The sequence below is a fragment of the Pungitius pungitius genome, chromosome 20 (assembly GCF_949316345.1).
Source record: "Pungitius pungitius chromosome 20, fPunPun2.1, whole genome shotgun sequence".
NCBI classification, from domain to species: domain Eukaryota; kingdom Metazoa; phylum Chordata; class Actinopteri; order Perciformes; family Gasterosteidae; genus Pungitius; species Pungitius pungitius.
The window spans coordinates 5,277,883-5,299,585 of record NC_084919.1 but is presented as its reverse complement, the minus strand read 5'-3'; the positions used below and the strand labels follow the sequence as shown (position 1 = coordinate 5,299,585).

The following is a 21,703-nucleotide window of genomic DNA, read 5'->3' as shown; positions in this document are numbered from 1 at the left end:
TGTGGTTGCTGTCAGTTGCAGTTGTGATGCTGGTGATGCTGGTGATGATGGTTGGTGTCTCTTGAGGGACCCACAATCCATTACTTCTATGCTGAAGGGCCATCGGTGGTGGGTCCAGAAAACCAAAACTGAGATCTGTGTCGAACGTAACAGCTGCTCTACTGGTTTGTGTACCCGGAATCAAGGGTGGACATATAAACAAGACCTGAGATTGAAATTCTGTAAAGTACCGTTTGGAAGAAAGCTTTTATTCTTTAATGATGCATTTTGATCATCAAGCTGCCATATAACTGTGTTGTCTTTTTGATTACTCAAAATATGTTGCAACTAAAAATCTCAAGCAAAGTTTTATCTTAAGCTTTGGGACCATTAAGGGATCAGAGACCTGCAGTTATTATAATGGCTGTGCTTTGCTATTTAAATGTATTCTTGGTGCTTTGACGGAATATAAACTGTGCACGAGAAGAGGTGTGTTATGGTTTGCAGTCGGTCAGGAAGTAGAAGTTGAAGGTGCTAAATTGGACATTAATATTCCCTCAAATAAACATTTGATATCTAATGACTCCTTCTGCATTTAACAAAAGAAATGAACAATAAAATGCAAAAACACAAGGTTAAATGGAAGAAAAAAAACGGGTTGTCCCTGCTTTGACACACTGTTGGCATTTATCCACGTGGTTTCATACGTTTCGGTAAGACCCTCTGAGTTTGTGAAAAATGAATTTGGGGGAGATAACTGACATTACTGACATTACTCAACTATCAAGAACCAACCAGGACTGTGAATATGGAGAGACTCCCAACATGCTGCTTTGAGCCTGAAGCTATTGTTTATGGAGATTGCACCTTGGGATGGTCATTCATCACTGAAGTGCCATAATCCCCTATGATTAAAAGGAACCTGGTGGGACTTGCTCAGGATGTACCACATTTTGCATTCTGTGCTTATTTCTTCTGTTAGTTAGCACCCTTCAGCCAAAAAAGATTGACTTAAATATAGGTTATAGGGTTATTCAATTCCTTTTAATTAACTTTAATTGGGATATTTTTGAATAATTTCTTTCTGTGTTCCAGATGTTTCAGCAACTTTTTTAGGCTGCAGGCTGTAAGTGCATAGTGTTTTGCAAGGCTCCATAATTCAGGATGTGACCCTCCTGAGATCAGATCCTGAGGTAGGAGTCCTCACAGTTTTCCTGAGATAGCTCGGGCCAAATATAGCTCTGGTGTGGTGTGATGACACGTTGAAATGTCCCTCGCATTTACTCTGAGCGGAGAGTGACTGTGTGTCTGGCGTCCATGTCCCCCACAGTTATTCCAAAAACCACGGTCCCTTTTATCCTCAACTGGCTGCGTTTTTTTTATTTTTGCTTTTTTGCGGCGCCTTGTCAGCATTTCTTCACGTGGTGGGGGGGGGGTGCTTTGAAATTAGAAATCAAAATCTATAACTGCTCCTAGCGATAGAGCGGGATTTACTTTTGTAAATGAGTAAAGCATTTTGTGCTTTCGCCATTGCTCAAACAAATCCCGCCTAACCCTTTTTCTGACGCAGTTACATGCACATGATGTAAAATGATGAATGATGTTGCAACAGCATCAGTTTATACGGCAAACTGCACTGAGGGCTGTTCTCCATCACACAGATGTTTTAGCTCATCTCCCAATTGGCTTCGGCAACAGTTTGACTGACAGATGGTCCATCCAATCACCTGCCATACTAAATATTCTAAATGTTATCTTTACTTTTTTTAAATTGTTTTCTGTAATGGTTATTGCCATTAAAACGCAACTTTCCAATGATACATAAATACATAAATATTTGCCTATATAAATCCTTAGCAGGTTTAATCATTTATTAAAGGCTACATAAAGTTGATGGTTCTACATTTGAACACATGATGGTAGCATAATAATTTAGCCCCATGCTTATCTATACTTAGCAGAGCTATTATTCAAGTCTTTACATACTCGTATACTAGGAAGTGGGACCACATTAGTGAGGGACCACGTGCTGTTGTTAGGGGAACAGCCTGGGAATTAAATAAAATATGTCTGATCAAGTTAGTTGTTCCAGATGTTTTTAATCTGGTCTTTTTTCCTTATCTCAAACAAATGGATTAATTTGAATAAAGAAAATGTCCATTACAAAAATATTCATTTAAAAGAAAGAAAATCAAATAACAAGTATTTGATTACATTTTTAGTTAGCAACTCAGTTCCTAAACAGAAAATCTACCTTTACCATAATGTCAATATTTGCATGAATTTTGCTCTTAACATGTATTATTGTAGTTCAATATCACATTCTACTTACGCAATTTTAAAGAAAGACATCTCAAAAGGGGTATTGTTAGTGATTTGTTGTCGCTTTCACCGACCGAAGACGTAAAAGAACAAACTTGTTTGCACTTTGAGGCGTAAAATGCAGCAATTTGCGGTCCTTTGGCTAAAAATGGAAAGTCCACAGACAAAATGGCTCGGCCACGGTTTACTACGTGCTTCCAACAGGTGCTGGAAAACTTGCTTTTGTGGATGCTTCAGGGAAATCGCTTGACATTACAGCTTTCTAAAATCCCCCATGTGCTTTATTTAGATGGACGCACACAGAGCTCCTGTATAATGCTCCGATAAATCTATCCGTTTTTAGTATTTTTTTTGACAGCCTTCCTCTTCCTCGCTCATTAACTTGATAAAGAAAACCAACGCGCCGCTGGATTCCGTCCCCTCGTCACATTTGGTCTGTGGCTGTTTGTGAAACGCTCCCGCGCTCGCCCCCTAATCGGCTCGCCCGACTGTTGATTTGTGATATCCCGTCCGTGCCCTTTGATCCTCTCTCTCTGGCGTTGGGCACCTCTCCAGGCGTCCAGGGGCCCCGGCGGCCACAGGCCTGCGGGCCCTTTCTGGGCGCTTCAGTCCGTTCACAGCCAGAGCCTCCACAGGCACAGCGCTGTGCTGCGCTGTGGTGAGAGCTGGAGTGAAGTTTGAAATGTGCGGTCCCAAAATGCACCACGCCGTTGTTCTGGAGTTTCCACTCCACTTCGTGGCGGACGGACATCGGACGTCGTCTACGCAAACAGGAAGTTGTTCATGAGGTTGGATTTACGCTGAGGCCCGTGTCGGAGGGCGAGGTCAGACATAGTCAACGTGTTTAAGCCTCAGTCATAGTCATACATGACAATTATGCAGGAATCTATCATGAAAGAGGATCAGAGGCCGCTACGTCTACGGGATATTCTTGATTGAATAAAGCATCCCCAATGTTTTAACACTACTAGGACATGTGAATCGGGGTCAAGATGATTAATTTGCTCCCAACAACACAGTCCGGTTCCAGCGAAAGTCAAACTTTTTTGTTTTATACAATTTATACACAATTTTCCACAAAGATTCAGGATTCTTTGATTTGATTCCAGATGTCTACTGTGGTGGTTCATTCCAGAAAACAAACTGCCTGTGTTCTGCATCCCCTGCAGTGTGGCATTTGATCGAATGTAACTTAAAGGTAGTGGCGAGGTCAGTTGTCTTTATTTATTTTTTTATGGCACGCATATCTGATTGTACTGTCTCTTAAGCTCCCTCAGCTGACCTCGCTGACCGGGGGGGTAATGGGGCAGGACGGCTTTTTAACAGCCGAGTCCCCGAGGACTAAAACCGCCCCACGCGGGACCTGCTCTTTCTATGAAGGTGTACTCGTGGATTCAATGACAAACAACCACATGTTTACACACAATCATTTTTAAAGGTGTGGATCTGGGGCTCCTGATTGGATCATAGATTTAGCTTGTTTGCGTTTGCTGTCATCTTCTGGTTAGAAACCTCTACTGCCCTCCTGAAGTTTAAAATAACCTTTTTCGAGTCCTGTGTTGCACCACAGGAGGGCAGCAGGGCCAAACTTTTCCAATTGGAAAAGGATTTTCGTAAGCTGCTTAAAGCCCATCACACATCCTCATTTTAGGCCAAACGCACAAGAACCGAGTAGTTTGAAATTAAGCTGATTTTGATGTCAAAAGACGGTTTAAGGTTAAGTCAGGGCCCAGTGGTTGATCTTCTTTTAATTAGAACATTTTATTTGAAGGAAAGTTGAGGCCTCTAAAGGTCCCATTAGATAATTATAAGTGACATCAGAAATATAGTATGAGCCTTTTTTGCTGGAAGTTCAGGACTTACATCCTCTAACTTTGTCCCATCATCAATGCTTTGAGACGCGTGTGTGTGAAACCCTTGACCAAAACCTTCATACTCTGTGTCTTTTATTTTGAAAAAACTTCCCCTTTTGGGAGCTGAACCCCTGCAGATGCCGGGGAGCGGGGCCCAGAAACCCACGAGTGTTCATGGTGATCTCCTGACGTTTTGTCTGTGCTACTACTAGGGTCAAAGATTTGTGAAGAATAAACATTCAACTAAGCTGTCAGAAGGCCTCGAGAATCCCTGAACACAGCGGGCCCAGGACCAGCGCGCTCTCCTCTTGCGTCATCCAAAATCAGTCCGAAAAAATGTTAGCTTCTCTGCCAGGGTCAACACCTCAGCTCGTGAATTCTCCCCACTCATCCACAAGGAGTTACGCCTCTTCTCACCTTTTGGCTCATTCTCTTCAGGCTGCAGAGCAAGAGGCCTTTACAGTTTGCCCCATTTCCTGGTTGCCATTTAGTTTGTTTACATTGCTAGGACTCCCCATTTAGAAGTAATTCCGTAGCAGAGGAAAGGGTGGTGTTTTTTCTCTCTAACTCATCAGTATTAAAAAAAAGAACTGTCTTGTTCCTCCTGTCGTTGCAAACCCCCAAGTTGCTATTTTAAGTTTTCCAAGTTTCTTGCCAATACCCAGAACACATTTTGTAACTCAGTTTCCACACACAAACACGTCAATATGTGCGGCGTCATGTGTCTCTATTCCGTACACCTCGTGTGTTCGACGTCTTAACTTGTAGAGACACTTTCAAATGTTTGAAATTCTGTTCATTTTGACGGTGCAATCCGTGACCTATTTAGTCGTTTATGAGCAGAATTCATCCCCTCAGACACAGACCTGTGGCTCAGTATGGGATTATGGGATTATGTGAAGACGACGATCGATTGTGACGATTCAATTTATTTGAATGTTTCCGATGTGTCATTGTTTTGACTAAAAATAAATATTTTAATGTATTACAAAGCTGGGTGTAGCTTCATTTTTTTGAATCCATCCGTCTTTTCTGTCTTCTCTGTGTTTGTACAGCGGATGCAGGGACGTACTTCCCCAGTGTGAAGAGGGACCCGGGCCGGTACCTGCAGCCCTGCTCCGACTCCGTCAAGGCCTGGCTGCGCAGCATGAAGAGCGCCGGGAAGCTCCTCCTCCTCATCACCAGCTCCCACAGTGACTACTGCAGGCTTATCTGTGAACACATCCTGGGGTAAGGCTTCCCCCTAGGCCGCGACCCCCTCTCCCCCCCCCCCCCCCCCCCACACACACACACACACACACACACACTCTCTCTCTCTGTAACAAGACCAACGCCTGGTCTGCAGCACTTACCATAACTGCCCCCGTGGGATTTATAGTCTGCAAAAGTCTGAGAACATTCCTCTGCAGCTCTCAGGTTCTATCTGTCTATCTTTTTGCTAGATGGATCATTTGTTTTTACCCACCATCACTATCGCACAACTATGCAACAGTCACATATCTGTGAACAGCACTTTTATGATTTGAAGCAGAAGTAAAAAGCTGAAGTTCAGTCATCTCACTCATCTCAAGACACTTGTTAACAGACACCCTTTTTTTTAAAGAAGGGTACAAACTTCAAAATCCTTCTCTTAAGCTTGTGGTTACCACAGACTTTGAGATGTCATTAGGCCAGATCCAGCAAAAAGTAAAGAAACACGTTTTATGTCTCTGTGGAGTGCTTTCAAAAACGATACCAAATACATGATAAAAAAAACCTGAGAAGTACGTCTTCAAGTTTAATCACTTTTGAATTTTCTCATAGGTAAAGTAAATATTAACTCTTAAGTTTGTAACCTTTAAAGCTAAAAAAAAACTACTAAAATTGAAAGGGCAAAACAAACAATTATTGTGTGTCCCAACACCTCATTTTATAAATGTTGTGTTGTAGTTTAACGCTGACTTTGGGCTGCCCCCCCCCCCCCCGTGTTGGCAGTTCAGGCGTGTTTTTTGAGTCTAAGCCCCCCCCTTATACAGCCGATCGAGCAGCTAAAGAGAGCCTTGAAACGAACACAATGGCCATGTGATTGCAGTACTTCAAACAAACACAAGCCCCTCTTGTTCTCTGTGAGGTGCGTTTGCTCTCGCCTGCTCATGAGGCCGTTTCCCTTCCCCCCTACCCCCCCCCCCCCCCCCCCGCTCCGAGCCGATTGTTTCCCCCCCCCCCCCCCCCACCCCCACACACACACCCATATCGCCAGCAGCTCGGTCACTCGTGTTTCCCTTGCTCTCCCCCGCTGTGTCCCCCCCCCCCCGCCTGTGCACGGCTCGCGGTCAGGGGATGCAGATTCATGTTGTGATGTGCTGCGGCAGGAGGCCGCCCCGCCCTCGTCCTGCCGGAGGTTGCTCTGTTCGCACAATTCAGGTCGGCCTCCGCCGCCTGTGTTGCCCCCCCCCCATCAGTGCTGAGGCCTGCAGCCTGGGTGCAGTGAGCGGGCCGGATGCCAGCGACAGGCGGATGTCAGAAGTAGCACGACAAGGTCAGAGCTATCTGACGGGGGGGATGATGCCAAGAGGGAAGGTGCCGCTCGGCGCGGCTGGAGCGAGGCTTTTAAAGCGGGGGGAGCTGCACACTTTATTGATTCATACGCCGCTGTGAAGTGTGGGACTTCTTTTCTGGCTTTAATGAAATGATAACAGTTCAGACGGGGCACAGTATCTTCTTCTCCGACTCTATTAAGTTAGCGTCAACATGAAAAAATCCATATTTTCTAGAAGTTACACACATAATAAATAAAGACTCCCCACACATCCGCTTGTGTATCAAACTGATTGCTTTACATGTTTTAAAGTTCCCAGTAAAAAGTACTTCCTGTCTCACAAGGCTTTCTCGCCTTAAATGGACTATAGGAATTCTCTTCACATATACACTACTTCCCATAAATATACAGTAGTGTAGGTCTCCTTGCAGACTCCATCCGGCCCCCAGCACGCACACTATCACTTCATGTGTGTTTACTTTCTTCTTCCTGCAGCACTGTGAGTGGACCCTGTTTATCGTTCCATGTTTTCCATCATCTGTACAGAGCATTTAGCTTCTCCTCAGCTATTTGCGCTTGTGTAACTCGAGTGGATTTGGATGCCATCCAGGCATTGTCCTTCCTTCCCACGGCGGCCAGGCGCCTCTATCGGAGGTTGACGTTGCTTCTCTGGCTGTTGCAGGAAGGACTTTGAGGAGCTATTTGACGTCATCATTACAAACGCCTTGAAGCCCGGTTTCTTCTCCATGGTGCCCGAGCAGAGGCCCTTCAGGACCCTTGGTGAGTGTCGGCCTACTGCAGTTTAAAAAAAAAAAAACCAAGTCCCAGCAGTCATCTTCATTTTTTTTTGTCCAGCCAGCAGTCTAACCCCGAAAAGATATATTAGAGAGAAAATGCATTCTCATATTTGAGAAATATATATGGTACACTTGCTTTATAAATGTTCAAATCCAGTCAAACAATTAGTTTCAGCACAGTCTCACTGGAAGTAGCCTGTGTGTTTGTCACATATTGGCCCCTCCCCTTCTTCTAACCGGCCCAATCTGGTTTCCTGCGGACTATTTTTGGATATTGTGAAATTCTTATTCATTGGAACATTAAGCATCTTCCAGAGAAGTTTTCAAGAATATAATAATATGTTTACTCACTTCCTCTGTGAGAGTGGCTTAAAAGGAACGTTTATGTATTGTATTAGTGTGTCGTGGGGAATCAGTTCAGCTGTAATCTCCACACAGATTTCAAACAGCTGTTAGATGTGTTAGTGAGATCGATATCAGTCGCCAGCATTTCATTGGCTCTGCTCCTCGTCATCCTGGGCTGTCCTCCCTCTCTCATTAGCCAAGTCATCCGATCCTGGATGCCCGCGTTGAAGGTGTGCACCGGCAACCCTTTGGAATGCCTCCATCACCTGGATGGTTCCCCTGCCAGCGGTAATGCATTATGTGTGACGGCAGGACCATCCACCCAGTGAAATATTCTCCTCAGTTTTCTCTCTCTCTCTCTCTCTCTCTCTCTCTCCCTGCCACGCTGGCAGAAGGAAATATGAGCATCTGCTCTTCCTCCACGCGTACCGGCTACTCCTCTCTTGTTTGGGAACATTCCTCGTTATTACATTCCATTATTTATTTAAAAAATACACTATTTTGAGAGAGATGATTTAACTTGTTGCAATGTTGCGTGTGTAGCAATGACACACAGTATGTATGACTAATCGTCAGCTTTAAAGTATTTAATCCCACTTCCTGCTCATCTGGATCCAACTGGAGGTTTCCTCAAAGCGATGCGTGAAAATCATAAAGGACTAAAAAAGGCAGCTTTCCTCATTAAGAATTACTTTTAATATCACACATGTGACATGGAAGTGTTTTTCAATCTCAGACCTACGAGGCTCATGTGGCCCACCCTGAAAGGGCTTTTCACAACATATTTAATACAGGACTTAAGTTAGTTAGGACAGGTTATTTTACAATAGTCATTTTTGACACGACCTGCCCCGAACCAAGCGGCGTATTCACACAGGAGCAGTTTATAGTGAGTTTTAGCCAGTTCATAGCACTACTGTCGCAATCAGCTTTAGCTAGCTACAAGATGGCATCTGGTTGAATTCCATACAAACTTTACATCGTCAAATTTACATCATCATACATACAAAGCATTAACCTTTAAACCCCCCCCCCCAACAATTGTCCTTTCACCGTATGGCCACAGTCATCCAACTATAAGAATCCTAATCAAATATTTGGCATCTTTGAATGTTAAATATAAAAAAATATATATAGTACAAGAAAGCATTTCATAAGGAAGACCTTACTTAAACCGAGTATTGCTGGGAAAATCTTTAAAGATTGTTATTTGAAATGTGCCGTAATGGCTGAGGGCCACGTCACCAAAAGAAGTTCCATAAATCACTTCCCAGCCTCAGGCTCCCTGAGGTGCCTCATTGGAAATGCCGCAGTAGGTCTAAAAAGCTGCTGCTCGCCTCCAGACCACATATCTCTCTTCCTCCTTTGCTTTAAGTCCAGTGTCTTCACAGCTGTTAGCTTGAGTGAGCATGTGTGTGTGTGTGTGTGTGTGTGCACACTTCCACGTGTGCAGGTGTTCATCCCTGTTCTTTCGCTCTCCCCTGTCACAATATTTATAGCGTATTTAACCTCAGTTTGAACCCATACTTGGTAGAGCAGCGTTTTGTCAGCGAGAGGGATGGTCTTTCACCAACTTGCTGCTGTTGCTCTTTAATATCAGTCAGCGCAGAGCCAGAAGAGCAATTATCTACTTCAAAGCACGTGTTTTATTGATCCCTCGATAACAGCAAAGGACCGCATATCACATTCAACAAGCTATTCATTTAGTGTAATTGAAGATGCTTCACAGCAGTTGCTGCCACAAACACTTAATGTAGTGGGTAACTTTTGTGGTGGTTTCTTTAGTTTTTGTGTTTGTCTAACCGGATTCGTCCCGTTTAGATTAAAGAGCTACAGAGATATGGCTTGAATCCCTAAACTCCCATGATGCACCTGAAAAGCGTCTTGTGGTTGGATATATAGAGCGTAACCTCCGGTTTTGAAAAGTCAAACCTGCATTCTCTCTAATGGCCATCAGGGGGCCACTCCTTCTTCAAAATATGTTTAATTATATAGACATCTATGGGAAATCTACTTCTCACTTACCTGAAGTGCTATTTTCAAGTTTTCTTCAATACAGCATGATGTTTATCTAGTAAAATATGATCCCGTTTAGTGTAAACTAGACAATCAAGCTTTAAGGCGGGCTACCTTGTGATTGACAGGCTCCTGCCACGGCGTTGTCAACTAGACTAAGTCCACCTCTTATAAACAGGCCATGATTTGAGCCGTCATGCTTAGTAAAAGCATGTAAAGTCAAAGCCACCATATGGTAACCGTTAAAAATTCTGTGAGTTCCAGCCAAGATGACGGTAATGACATCATGATTTTCTCCCTCAGAGCCATGGAAGCCATTATAAAACTGATGTTGATGGAAATGTACAATTTTTAATATAATACAATTTAATTGGGGAGCCGTGTTTTGCAGTGACGAAAAATGGAACTTCTTTGAAGCCGTTGAGCAGAGTTGGAACCAAATTTTGCCATGATTTTCCATTGTAATTATGAGAAGTACAAGTGGATTTCAATATATACCTGAGTCGGTTCTTATCTCAACATTGTCAGACAGGCTCTTATGAAATAAGCTGTTAGTTAGTGCTAAAGACGTTTTGAAGAAGGTTGTGACCGAAGTTACCATTTGTTTTCTATTCCGAGAGTTTACTGCTCAACTCTCTCTTTTTAGCAGTTTGAGAGCGTATAAAGTGGCGATTGTGTGAATACAGTGTACAGTGTGTATTACTCTCCATTAGAGCTGCATTAATTCATTCAGAGTCCTATGCCAAGTCTGGTCAGCGGAAGGGAAGACTGACCCGCTGAACATCTCCAACATTTTAGTTTTTTCTATGTCGGGGCAAGTCAGCTTGCAGCAAAAAGCAGCTTCTGTTTGCTCTGCATGAATGATAGTACCAGCACTAACTCTGTTGCCTACTCTTCATGTATACCACCTTTAGGTTGATGCCCAGACATGTCTGGAAAACAGAAACATAAGTGAATACAGACAGAGGAAAGGTTTTCTGCAGACACAGACACCCTCACAAACGTCCAGTCGCTCATGTGTTCATGGAAAGGGATTCTTTTTATATGAATATATTTAAAGAGTTGCAAAGAATCCAAAGATCTGACGCGTCATATATTCCTCTCAAGACCAAAAACTGAGCTAAAAGGAGACTGAATATTGGACTTACATTTGCCAGATGGACACAAACCTGACCCCAAATAAGTGACCATGCTGCTCCATAATTTCTCCAAATAATTCATTGTTTTCCAAACTTTTTGAATGAAAGCTTATACCAACCTTCACAGGTTGTTTCTGCAAGGTAATTCCAGCTTGGACCATTTTTAGCAATTGTAATGTTTCTTTTGCTTGGTCCACCACAACAACGAATCGATGAAACAACGAATCGATGAAATTGATAGAAATCGATTTTTTAAAAAGTGTTTGTAACTAATTTCATAATCGATTTGTTGTGTCACACGATTATTACGTGACTCGGACGTGCGGAGGTGTGCGCGGATCAAAAAATAAAAAATAAGAGCCGAGCCGACGTAGAGGAAAAAGCATCCAGCAGCGCCGGCAGTTGTTGTGAGTCACATGACGCAGGCAAAGACGTCTGTTCGCGTTGAGTCGTCCAAGGTGTGCGAGCAATTTCACATTGAATAAACTAAAAGAGTCATTGTAACATGGAAGGGGAGCACCACGTTGACTCGTTTGGACGTGAGGAATCTCATAGCGCTCAGTTATTTTTTATCTGTATTTAGATGTGTATACATTTAATTAACTTGCACTACAATGATGGTAATAATTGAATGAATGAGCTTCAAGTGAACATGGTGGTGTGTATCGGAGTGTGTGCGTCTGTGAGTGTAGTACAATACAGTGCAGTTCTGACGTTAAAACAAATCCTGGTAAATTTTCTGATTTGTATTTTTCCTTTATTTTTTATAAATTATTATGATGTTCAAGGAGAAACCTGTACTTTCTGAAGTATTTTTTTAAAATGTGAATTTGCAGTTCTGTTTTAGAATAAAGGGCTGGAAATTAAAGCTTTTTTATACTGTTTTTTAAATCTGATTCACCGATTAATCGAAGGAATAGTCAACCGATTAATCGATTATCAAAATAATCGTTGGTTGCAGCCTTAGTTGGTTAGTTAGGTTCAGACAAATATCGTCCAAGCAACATTTTAATCCGTATGGGGGACGGTTTTCTCATTACTTAATTCATATTGCGTTTCACATGGCTGATCATGGAGACGCTATTATTGTGAGCTTCTGGAAGTACGAGGTGGGATTCAGACTGAAGCGGTCTCCACCCTTCTGCTGAGTTGTGGTGATCATTGTCTTGAACCTCTATCCTGTTGCCCATCACAACCCCCTGGGATTAGCTGTCGAGGGTTTGCAGCTGGCGGCGTCTGACTCTCTGTCCTCTCCCGCAGTGAACGACGTGGAGGAGAGCGAGGGCCTGCCGTCGCTGGACAAACCCGGCTGGTACTCCCAGGGCAACTGGCCGCACCTCCACGAGCTGGTCAAGACCATGACGGGCAAGCCGGAGCCCAAGGTAGGCTGCCACCTCGTTTTTTGGACGGAGGTCATGCCTTTTGGGTGCAGCGACATCTCCGGGCTCGCATATGAACCTTGCAAAAGATAAAGGCTTCGCCATGAATCAGCTCAGGGAGATTCACACTAGTGTGCCGGAAAGAAGGAACATGGCCCTTGGCACAGCTGTTGGGTACAATCTTTTTATAAATAGATTACATACAAAGATCCGGAACATGTTGCATGTTGCAGGGACTTGCTGAAAAATGCATGATTTCATAAAAAAAACAAAAACAATGTTTTGCATTAGTAGTGTGTTCTTTAAACTACTACAGCAATCTTAAAATTAGATATGAAAAATCGCAATATATTGCCTTGTGTGCAGAATCACATTATATGGCAATATATTGACTTTAACCTGAGTATGATGATACGTATTGTATCATCACAACTCTTGTTTGCCATGTTAGACATATAAGGACATTGTTATGGTGGCCAGTTTCTGCTGGGATGCCTTGAGGACTGGCCATGGGTGCTTCAAGAATTCTTCAGCTCTACTTTCTGACTTCAGTTTCACGTTTTGAGACATGCCAAAACAGAAGGGGAAATAAACACAAAATGGTTGAAAAAAAAAAAAAAAGCCTCTCACTTAAAATGTGCCACAGCAGCTTTAAGAGATAATACTCCCCATGTCCTCGTTGGTTAGTATTACAGCACAAGTATTCCGGTTACAAGCGTCCAAAAAAGCAATAGAGAAAAGCGTTATTGAACGATTGCCAAAGATAAGCCCCACACCAGGATCCCCCTAAGATTCGGTCGTGGGTCCAGAATTTCCAGAGAAATTTCATGAACTACTCGTGCAAAGACGGGGCGAGCACAAACAATGCTGTAGTGTTTATAGAAAGAAAAATGCCGAACCATCGGAGACCTTTGGCGGTCTGACTTGGAGCCAGCCACCAAAGCTCACATTAGACAGTGTAGTGAAAGCTACTTGGCGGATGGCTTTAACTCGGGGAGGGGAGGCTCGCTGTCCCTCACTGGAATGCCTCATCTGTAGGAAAAATCTATCAAATGGTCTGCAGTGGTCCAGAGGGAGCTGAGAAATGAGGTGTGTGTGTGTGTGTGTGTGTGTGTGTGTGTGTGTGTGTGTGTGTGTGTGTGTGTGTGTGTGTGTGTGTGTGTGTGTGTGTGTGTGTGTGTGTGTGTGTGTGTGTGTGTGTGTGTGTGTGTGAACAAAGCCACCGTGGAGTGCTGTCACGGTGTCTAAAAGTCCAGGAACAACTGTTCTGCGTTACTCACTTTGAATTGAAAACGGGTCTTTTTTTTATGTCTACATTATCTCAAGTTTTGTTCCCCAAAGTACAAAAGAACGGATACCACAGAATAAGAATTGAATGACGGCTCAATTCGTCTGTGTCCATCTCCCCGATGGGGCCGTAGTTGGTTTGGCTCAACAGAATCACACTGGAATTTAAAATCGGTAGGCTTTGTCTGCTTAAGAGTCAAGTATCTTTGCTGATGGCCGTGCAGAAGCAGCGATTTTTTCCTTTTAGTCTTGGGAGCTGCCACGTTCTTTGCAGGGAATGGAGGATGTTGAAATGCTGCTGCATTTTCACATTGACTCACCTGCTGTGCGTTTGTGTCAAAGGACTTTACAGACGCACGTGGGGCCTCAGACCGCTTCTTTTGCTCCGCACGTGAGTGCGATTAAACAGACTAAATGCTGGCTCTTGATCGGTAGATAGGGTTATTATCACCTAAAACTCACACTCAGTTCCGTGCAGGGGGTGTTTGATGCGAGTAACATTTCTGGTTGATAGGGACATTTTAAAGAAACAGCATGAAGCTTGTGGAAATCTCCTCCCCCCCCCCTAAACTAAATATTAAAAGAAGGAACCGATCAAAGCAAAGGCGTAGCTGCTTCAGCCAGCAGTACTCGTCACCGTCCACATCCCTGGCTCCGCCCCCCCCCCCCCCCCCCCCCCCCCAGCCCTCTGCTCAATGCCCCCTCTGTTCCCCCCCGGCCACGTGGAGAAAGCTCTGGTGGAATTCAGTGTCAATCTGCACTTATGGCTCTTTTTAAACACTCCTGCGGGTTGACCTGAGGCACTCAGTGTTTTCAGTGCCCTCCACTTTCACCTGACAGGACTTACTGCAGGTGGGCTGAATGGAGCCATTCAATCCGCTCTCAGAACGGATCGTTGGAGATCCGGGCCCGATTCGCTGTTATCACTCTGAGGTGTCTCTGCTGTTTTGGTAATGACAGGGGAGCACGGCTTCAGGGCTGTCGCCGTTAAGGACGTCTGTTTTTGGGGGGTTGGTGTTGTTTTTTTGATGATTAAGCGCAGTACATGGTGTTTTCCCAATGAGTCATAGCTGTTTCCAAAAGGACAGTGGAGCTAAATTAGTTTACTTCACAAACACACACATGTGTCGCTGGATCCGGGCCCTGTATGATATGTGAAGTAAAAAAAATAATAATGTTGTAAATGTAAAACTTTGTCTGCCTTATTGTGCCTCGTCTGAACTGCATTGAAAACATGTGGAATGATCTCATTCCGTTGGCAAAACCTTTCACAGCTTCACAGGAATATAACCTTATGGGCCTGAAAACTGAGGTTATCTGACAATATTATGGGCCTGAAAACTGAGGCTATATGACAATGTAGCCTCAGTACTCCAGGCCCCACACAGTGTGCTGCACAATGGGCTCATTAAGGCCCCTCTGCATGCCTGCAGCTCTGTTTACCTGGACCTGGCTCTCTGCTTTAACTGCTCCTCTGAGTGATGAGCTTATAAGGGACGGGGGCCCACAGGCCCTCACTGAATGTCATCTTAAAGCTGCAGTGGGTCCTTTCTGATAGTCAGTCGGTCGGGGCAATGATAATAAATAACTTTATAATCACCCAGATGGCGATCCGTCCCCACCAGCACACTGGTTTACATCCGCTCGTGGTAATCATCGTCTCATTGAAGTTGAGGCCGACATTGGCATTGAGCAACAAAATGGAAGTGCTCGTTTCGGGCAGATCGGTGTGTTTGCTCGTATGTAGTCTAACGGAGTCGTTGATGAGGGATTGGGAGACGGAGGGGGTGATGGTTTACCGGCCAAGGGAAACGTGAGGAGAGGAGCACAGCTAGAACTTTTTCAAAAACTTTAAGCGACAAAATGATCGGGGGAACCTTTCCATAAAAAAGTCTACTAGTACACTAAATTGAGGATTAATAACAAAAATAACATGAATTAATAGGAGGTACCGTTCCAAAAAAGTCTACTAATACACGTAAGGAGGGTTAATTGAGTAGCAAAAATAACATACTGAAGAATCTGAAGAATGCATAGTTAATGAAAAGCCGCTTTACAGCCGCTCCTTTGACCACGGGAAGCCATCCCATCACCATCCCATCAGGCGGGACACTTGGGAGTGTGGACGCGCGTGTCGGGACGCCGCCGACAGACCCGGGCGCAGCCAATCACTGAAGTGCGCAAAGCGTCCGCCTGTCCTGCAGTCTGATTCGCGGGTGCGTTCCCCAAACACGCAGCGCACAGGCTGCGGTTGACGTGACTGTATCCAAACACAATGAATCTCTCCTGTAACGCGTTGCCTCCCCGCTGGAATCCTTGGACTCTGTCAATATTTATTGTCGTGATCCCATGACTCTTGCAGCAGTACTGCCGAGCAACGGAAAGTGCGGCGATTGTTTTCTTTTTTTGGTGGGGGCAGAGGGGGGGGCTATGAAGACCAGCTGTGGGCCGTTCTGGGAAAGTCTGGTCGAAATGTGATTCCTGCTTCCACCCCAGCAAAGGGCCCCAGCCCACAGCAGAGCCGATTAGCCTGCATGCTTGTTTACGTGGAAGGGCCGGCCTCGGACGCAGTGCAGCTTCATGAGGGGGAGGGACGCAACGCGGCCACTGGAATGCCCTGTGTGCATCCTCCCTATGGCTGCGCGCCTCCTGCTGAGACGTTGGGTTCAGTCCCGTCCAGCACGCGCTAACAGGCTCGTGCGAGCTCCCTGTGTGAATGTGTGTAAAAGGTTTAGTTGTTTTAGTTTAGCTGCGTTATACAGTTCATCGTAGTGATTTCAGGTGACAGAAAGGGCAGAGGCCTTTGGGCTTCATTACATGGGATGTTGGCTTTGAATGGGGGGGGGGGGGGGGGGGGGGGGGGGGGAAGCTGGATATATTACTTCTTTTGTTCTTCTCTTTTAGCCTTGAGCTACTACCTGAATATAGGCATGATGGCTTCATTAGGTGTACTTTAGGACACTATAATATTTGATATATTTGAATTTATACTAATATCCGGTTGAAATATCACTGGTCACTATGAGGTACAACTCTCAGGTTACACATAGTGATTAAATCCATTGTTAATGCAAAAATAATGGTTTTAAGGAGGTAACATTTGATAAAAACTATCACATTTACTTGAAGTGAATTAGTAGTAATTCTGTATAAACAAAAGTCCACCTTTTTCCCTTTTTGCTTACTATTACTTTCCTAATGCCTTTTTCTTGTGTCAGCAGCGTGTCTTGTAATTTCATCATTATTCACACCTCATTCCATTTCTCCCCCATGTAAAAAAAAAAAAGGCTTTTGAAAACAAATGCTTGTTGTAAAGGGATTTTAAGCTTTGAGTGTGCGACTGCTCTTCAGTTTCGTAATGTGTCTCAGCAAAGCGCGATACAAAAGAGATGTGACGATCAAAGAGGTTGTAATGAGTTTTGCAGACTCATCATGTCTGGTCTAGTTCACCCTGGGATGAGACATATGCCAGCTGACTTTTAACAGCTCGTCAGAAAGTAGGTCTTCACCTAAAGTGGTTGAAAGTAAACACGCTGTGCTCCATGTCCGGGTTTTTTGTTTTTTCCTCACCCCTGCAGGTGGTGTATTTTGGAGATAGCATGAGGTCGGACATGTTTCCTGCCAGCAGCTTTGGGAAGTGGGAGACGGTGATGATCGTGGAGGAAATGGAGGGGGAGGGCGTTCCGAAGAGTGACGCGGCACTGTCCAACGAGGCCCAAGTGGAGCCGCTGGAGAAGAGGGGAAAGTTTGAGGTCAGTTCACCGAAGCAGCTGCCTCCGTTTAGCAGCGAGTCTGCAGGCTCCGGGGTGCATTAGCCGCTGGCGCACGCCCTTAAGTTGGCGGAGCCTTGTCGCTGTGAATGGCCTTTGTCTCACAGAACAGATTAAGACTCCAACCTACAGCATGTTGTGACCCCCAAAAGTCAAAGAAGTGAGGAGTCAGCACATCGACAGTAGCAGACGATCTCTTTGCAGAAATACACAAAGCTGCCCTGAGACGAGCAAAGCATGATGTAGTTAATCTAACACACATACAGCCAAGAACTTCTGCTCCTACACAGCAAAAATTCTTAGAGTTAATTTTCCAGTGTTGAAGTGCAGAGTTGAAATCACACTGCAAAAAGTTGATTCAACTCTTACAGAGTCAATTGTACGCAAAAATGTAAACTCCATGTGTTTAAAAGGCAACACAAGTTGCTTTTAATAAAAGCATCAGCTAAATAACGTTTTATTCAACACTGAGCAGATTTATTTTGACTCTCATTCAGAGTTAAATTGTTAACACTTAGTTTCTCAACACACGCTTGAGTATTGTTAAATAACTATATAAGAGTTCAAATTAACTCATTAACAGCGTTAAAATGGCAACACTTTAAAAAGTGTTACATTGACACTGGAGTGTGGACCTCATGGGGTGTCCATTTTGCTGTGCACTAACTGTAATGTACCAACAAACAGAATTAACCCAGAGATACCGACTCCAGATGCTATCTTGATGGCGATGAGGTAGAGGAAACCCATTTCCTCTTCCTGTGTTTGCCTTTTAATTTATCAGCATGGTCCCTGGTGGTTGCAGACTAATAACACTGGTCCTCCACTTTCTGTGATTCATTGCATGCGCTTACTGTAATGCAAAGGTGCATTTGAACTAGTCACGTAAAGCAGTGTACTTTGTGGCGAGCTTGATCCCTCTCATCTGGGTTGGATTACATGTAGGTCGGAGGTTTCTGCTTCAGCATGCTAAGAGAAATTCCCCATCCGACAGAAATATCAGGCCAACTTTCTTCTGTTTTCTCCTTCCTCCTCAAACATCATGTTCAGAAATATATTTCCTTCAAATCTCCATGACGACGTGATGCGTAATGTTTCCCATGTATCGAATCTCACATCCTGATGACATTAGCTGTCATGTCTGTATCTGTTTGTGTGGTGTCTTGTCACATCCTTTAATCAGCACATCCTGTTGTTACATCGATTGCTGCTCATCAGCTTTTTTTCGCAGTGTAAAAAAAACCAGATGGGTGTTGTATGTGAGATTGGGGGGATTTCCCAGAAATAATGATTCACGTAGTAGTCAGAAATAACCCTCAAAGCTGCTCCGGTTAAACAAGTCTTAAACTGCTGCACTCAGTCAGGGTGGAATTTTCAGCTCCTTTTCATCATGTCTGCACATGTCTTCAAATGTATCTCGTCACAGTTACATAGTTTAGTCTGTGTGTGTGGACTGTCTCAACAGGAGCAGGGCATGAAGTCGCCCTCCGATGTGTCCGAGCAGTGGGGCTCCTACTTTGTCGACGCACATAGTAGCGGAGGAGGGGAAGAGGAGAGCCAGCAACTGACCTGGTGCTGCCACAGCATTCACAAATACAGCACCATGGCCATCCCCAGTGTCGAGCACATAGCAGGTATGTGGCAGCGGGAAGCCGTGGTGAAGTGGTTTCATGCAGATGGGAAAGGCCAAAGACAAGGCTCCACATAGTAATTACACTAATAATTATAATTTATAACCTTCAAAAAGTACTCCTCTAGACACATTATACAGAGAGTACAATTTAGAAATGGAAAGAAACGGGCCTGCAAATAAAAAATTAAAACGAGAGTATATGAATTACAAAATAGGAGACAGCAGAATCCACATAAATCAAAGTAATCTGTATGATAGAAGTGGACACTGATTCAGTTTTCGGAGTGTTCCTGAGTTTCGGGGACCTGAGACAAACGGGTTCGGCCTCCTCGTCCTCGGTGGCCAAAAGGCCTCCGTTTGTGATTCGACGTTTTCTGTGAAAGCTCAAATTCTGCTGGAGGTGATAATAGTTCAGAAACAAGCCGGGGGCCAATAATAAGATCAGATTAAATGAAGACAACAATTTGCCATGGTAAACAGCGTGCAGTACGACTCAAACCGCTTCCTCGTTGAAAACAGGGTAAATTAGACTGTGGTTAGATGTGGTTCAGTGAATTAAGGATGATTTACTCTCTACCACTCCTCGGCTTGAAGACAAAAATCTGGTGAGGTTTTACTCCCTTCGACCAAACAATGTCCATTTGTTTGCCAGCGTATTCCAGTATATGGGCCCATATGGTGCACATAAACACAAGAATGAAACTTGAGGTTTTAAGATCAGAGGGAAATTAACAATCGCTGTTAAAAATCTCAATCCGCCCCCCATATAACGATGACCTTTGGGCTACTTTCACACTGGGGTCATTTATTTAAGTCTGACCTCCGCATTTGACTTTACCTGTTTTTGGATTTGACTCTTTCTAGATCTCCCGCTGGATTACAAGTTCCCCAGGTTTTCTCCAGACAAGCCCTGCACCACCGGCTATTACCCGAGGCCCCCGGATTCTTTGCTGAAGAGGTGTGAGAGTCTGTAATAAAAAAAGAAAGAAAGAAAGAAAAAAAAAAAAAGGGGAAAAGGTTTAAAAAAAAAGAAAAAGTACTCCCTTACCCATTTGCCTCAGGAGAGGAATGTGCCTCCATCTTTGCCTGTAGTTTCCCACCTGACCCCGTCGCCCTCCCTCTGTGGAGCACAGGAAGCAGACACTCCTTACCTGTTCAGAGAAACCATGTGAATGTAAGGCACGGCATCTCTCCAATAACGCCTACATTTGAACGTTGTTTCGTAGTTTAGTGTACCGTACATGTGGAAATATGACAACATTTGTGCGTGTGTGTTTCTGCATACAGTAATTAGAGGAAATGTTGTGTTTTTTATTATTTAATGTGAGAGGCCCTTATTATTTTCTATGGTGTATTGTTTTCAAATTGGAATTCTTTAACCTTTACATAACAAAGTGAACATTTCACTGCCTCTTTATCCCTGAAGGGATTACCTCAAGAATGCTCTCTACTGTAGTCCAATGCTAATCCACTGAAGTCATTGTGTCCGTATTTCTGTACATCGGTTATTGTGAGGTCCTCTTTTTAAGAAAAATATGGTTTAACTGTGTGCATTTTAGAAAACCTTAACATTAGGTTTAAGGTCTACCGTTTCCCCTGTGTCAGTTTTGTAGACGGTGTTATTCTTAATCAGGTCAGACCTGGCACAATGCTGTCCTTTGTGTGAGCTGTCTCAAAAAACACAACTTTGGGAAACACTTAATATTAATGGTGAATGATATAGACTATGCTAGATGTTCTCTGTATCAACTCTTTGGTGCAATAGTGACTTGTGCTCTTTGAGTGATTATGTAAAAACGTGGACTTCTTGTGCTTCATCCGTTTGCAGTGTGAGATATGCTTTACCGACTTCTGAATGGTTATTTTGTCGGTGTGCATAGACGGGTTGTACCATAGTATATTAAAAAAAAAAACTCTGGAAGTTTGCTTGTCTCTCTTGTGTTACCCAAGATCAATTTTATATTCATCTTTGAGCACCCAGGATCTGTTTAGCCTAGCTTAGCATTAAGACTGGTCCAATATTAGCATATACGATTAAATGCGGGAAAATACAACACGCAACAACTTCAAAACGTTTTTGTTGTGCGCATCATTGGGTCTTTTAGAAAATAATCTGGATGTGCACCTGGTCTCTTATTGTTAAACAGTACATTTGATGGACAATGACTAGCTTCTTGACTAGCTGCTAGCTACTGTTTTTTTAGTAATTTTGCTAAGCTGGGCTAAACATCCCGAACTAATATCTGTTAACCACATTGATGACAATGGTTTCAATCTTCTCATCTATTCAAACTAGCTGTCATGTGTGTGATATTTGTCATCCAAAGTAAATTTGTACTTTTACCATGTGTGCAAGTGTTTTATGCATACAGATGTGGTGATTGTTCTCTTCTTTTCTCATCTGACTTGAACATTTGAAATGCACATTTGCCTTATGTTGGATTCATTTGTGGTCTACGATTTTGAAAAACACAGGGAAAGATCAATTCTGTGTTTGAGTGTACCGTTGAGGAAATAAAATGTTCCAGACTTTTCTTACACATGGGTTTCACTTCTTGAGTGTGCTTTGCAACCAATGACCTTGTCTGTGATCATACGCAGGTTTACATAGGGGGAAAAAAAAACCCACCGGGCCCACTTCTGCATTAGTATTTGTTGTTTTTAT

General features: G+C 43.7%; 1 protein-coding gene across 2 annotated transcripts in view; it reads left to right on the top strand.

Moving 5' to 3' along the window:
- nt5dc1 (5'-nucleotidase domain containing 1) overlaps window positions 1–21,576 on the top strand; it is a 40,910-nt gene extending 19,334 nt beyond the window's left edge. For both annotated transcript variants that reach the window (XM_037449391.2, XM_037449390.2), the window contains 6 exons: window positions 5,210–5,384; window positions 7,355–7,452; window positions 12,230–12,351; window positions 17,214–17,387; window positions 18,871–19,039; window positions 19,903–21,576. In XM_037449391.2, the coding sequence (XP_037305288.2) occupies window positions 5,210–5,384; window positions 7,355–7,452; window positions 12,230–12,351; window positions 17,214–17,387; window positions 18,871–19,039; window positions 19,903–20,012 (848 nt within the window). In that variant the 3' untranslated portion in view covers window positions 20,013–21,576. The remainder of the gene's footprint in view (window positions 1–5,209; window positions 5,385–7,354; window positions 7,453–12,229; window positions 12,352–17,213; window positions 17,388–18,870; window positions 19,040–19,902) is intronic.
- The last annotated feature ends 127 nt before the right edge of the window (window positions 21,577–21,703 follow it).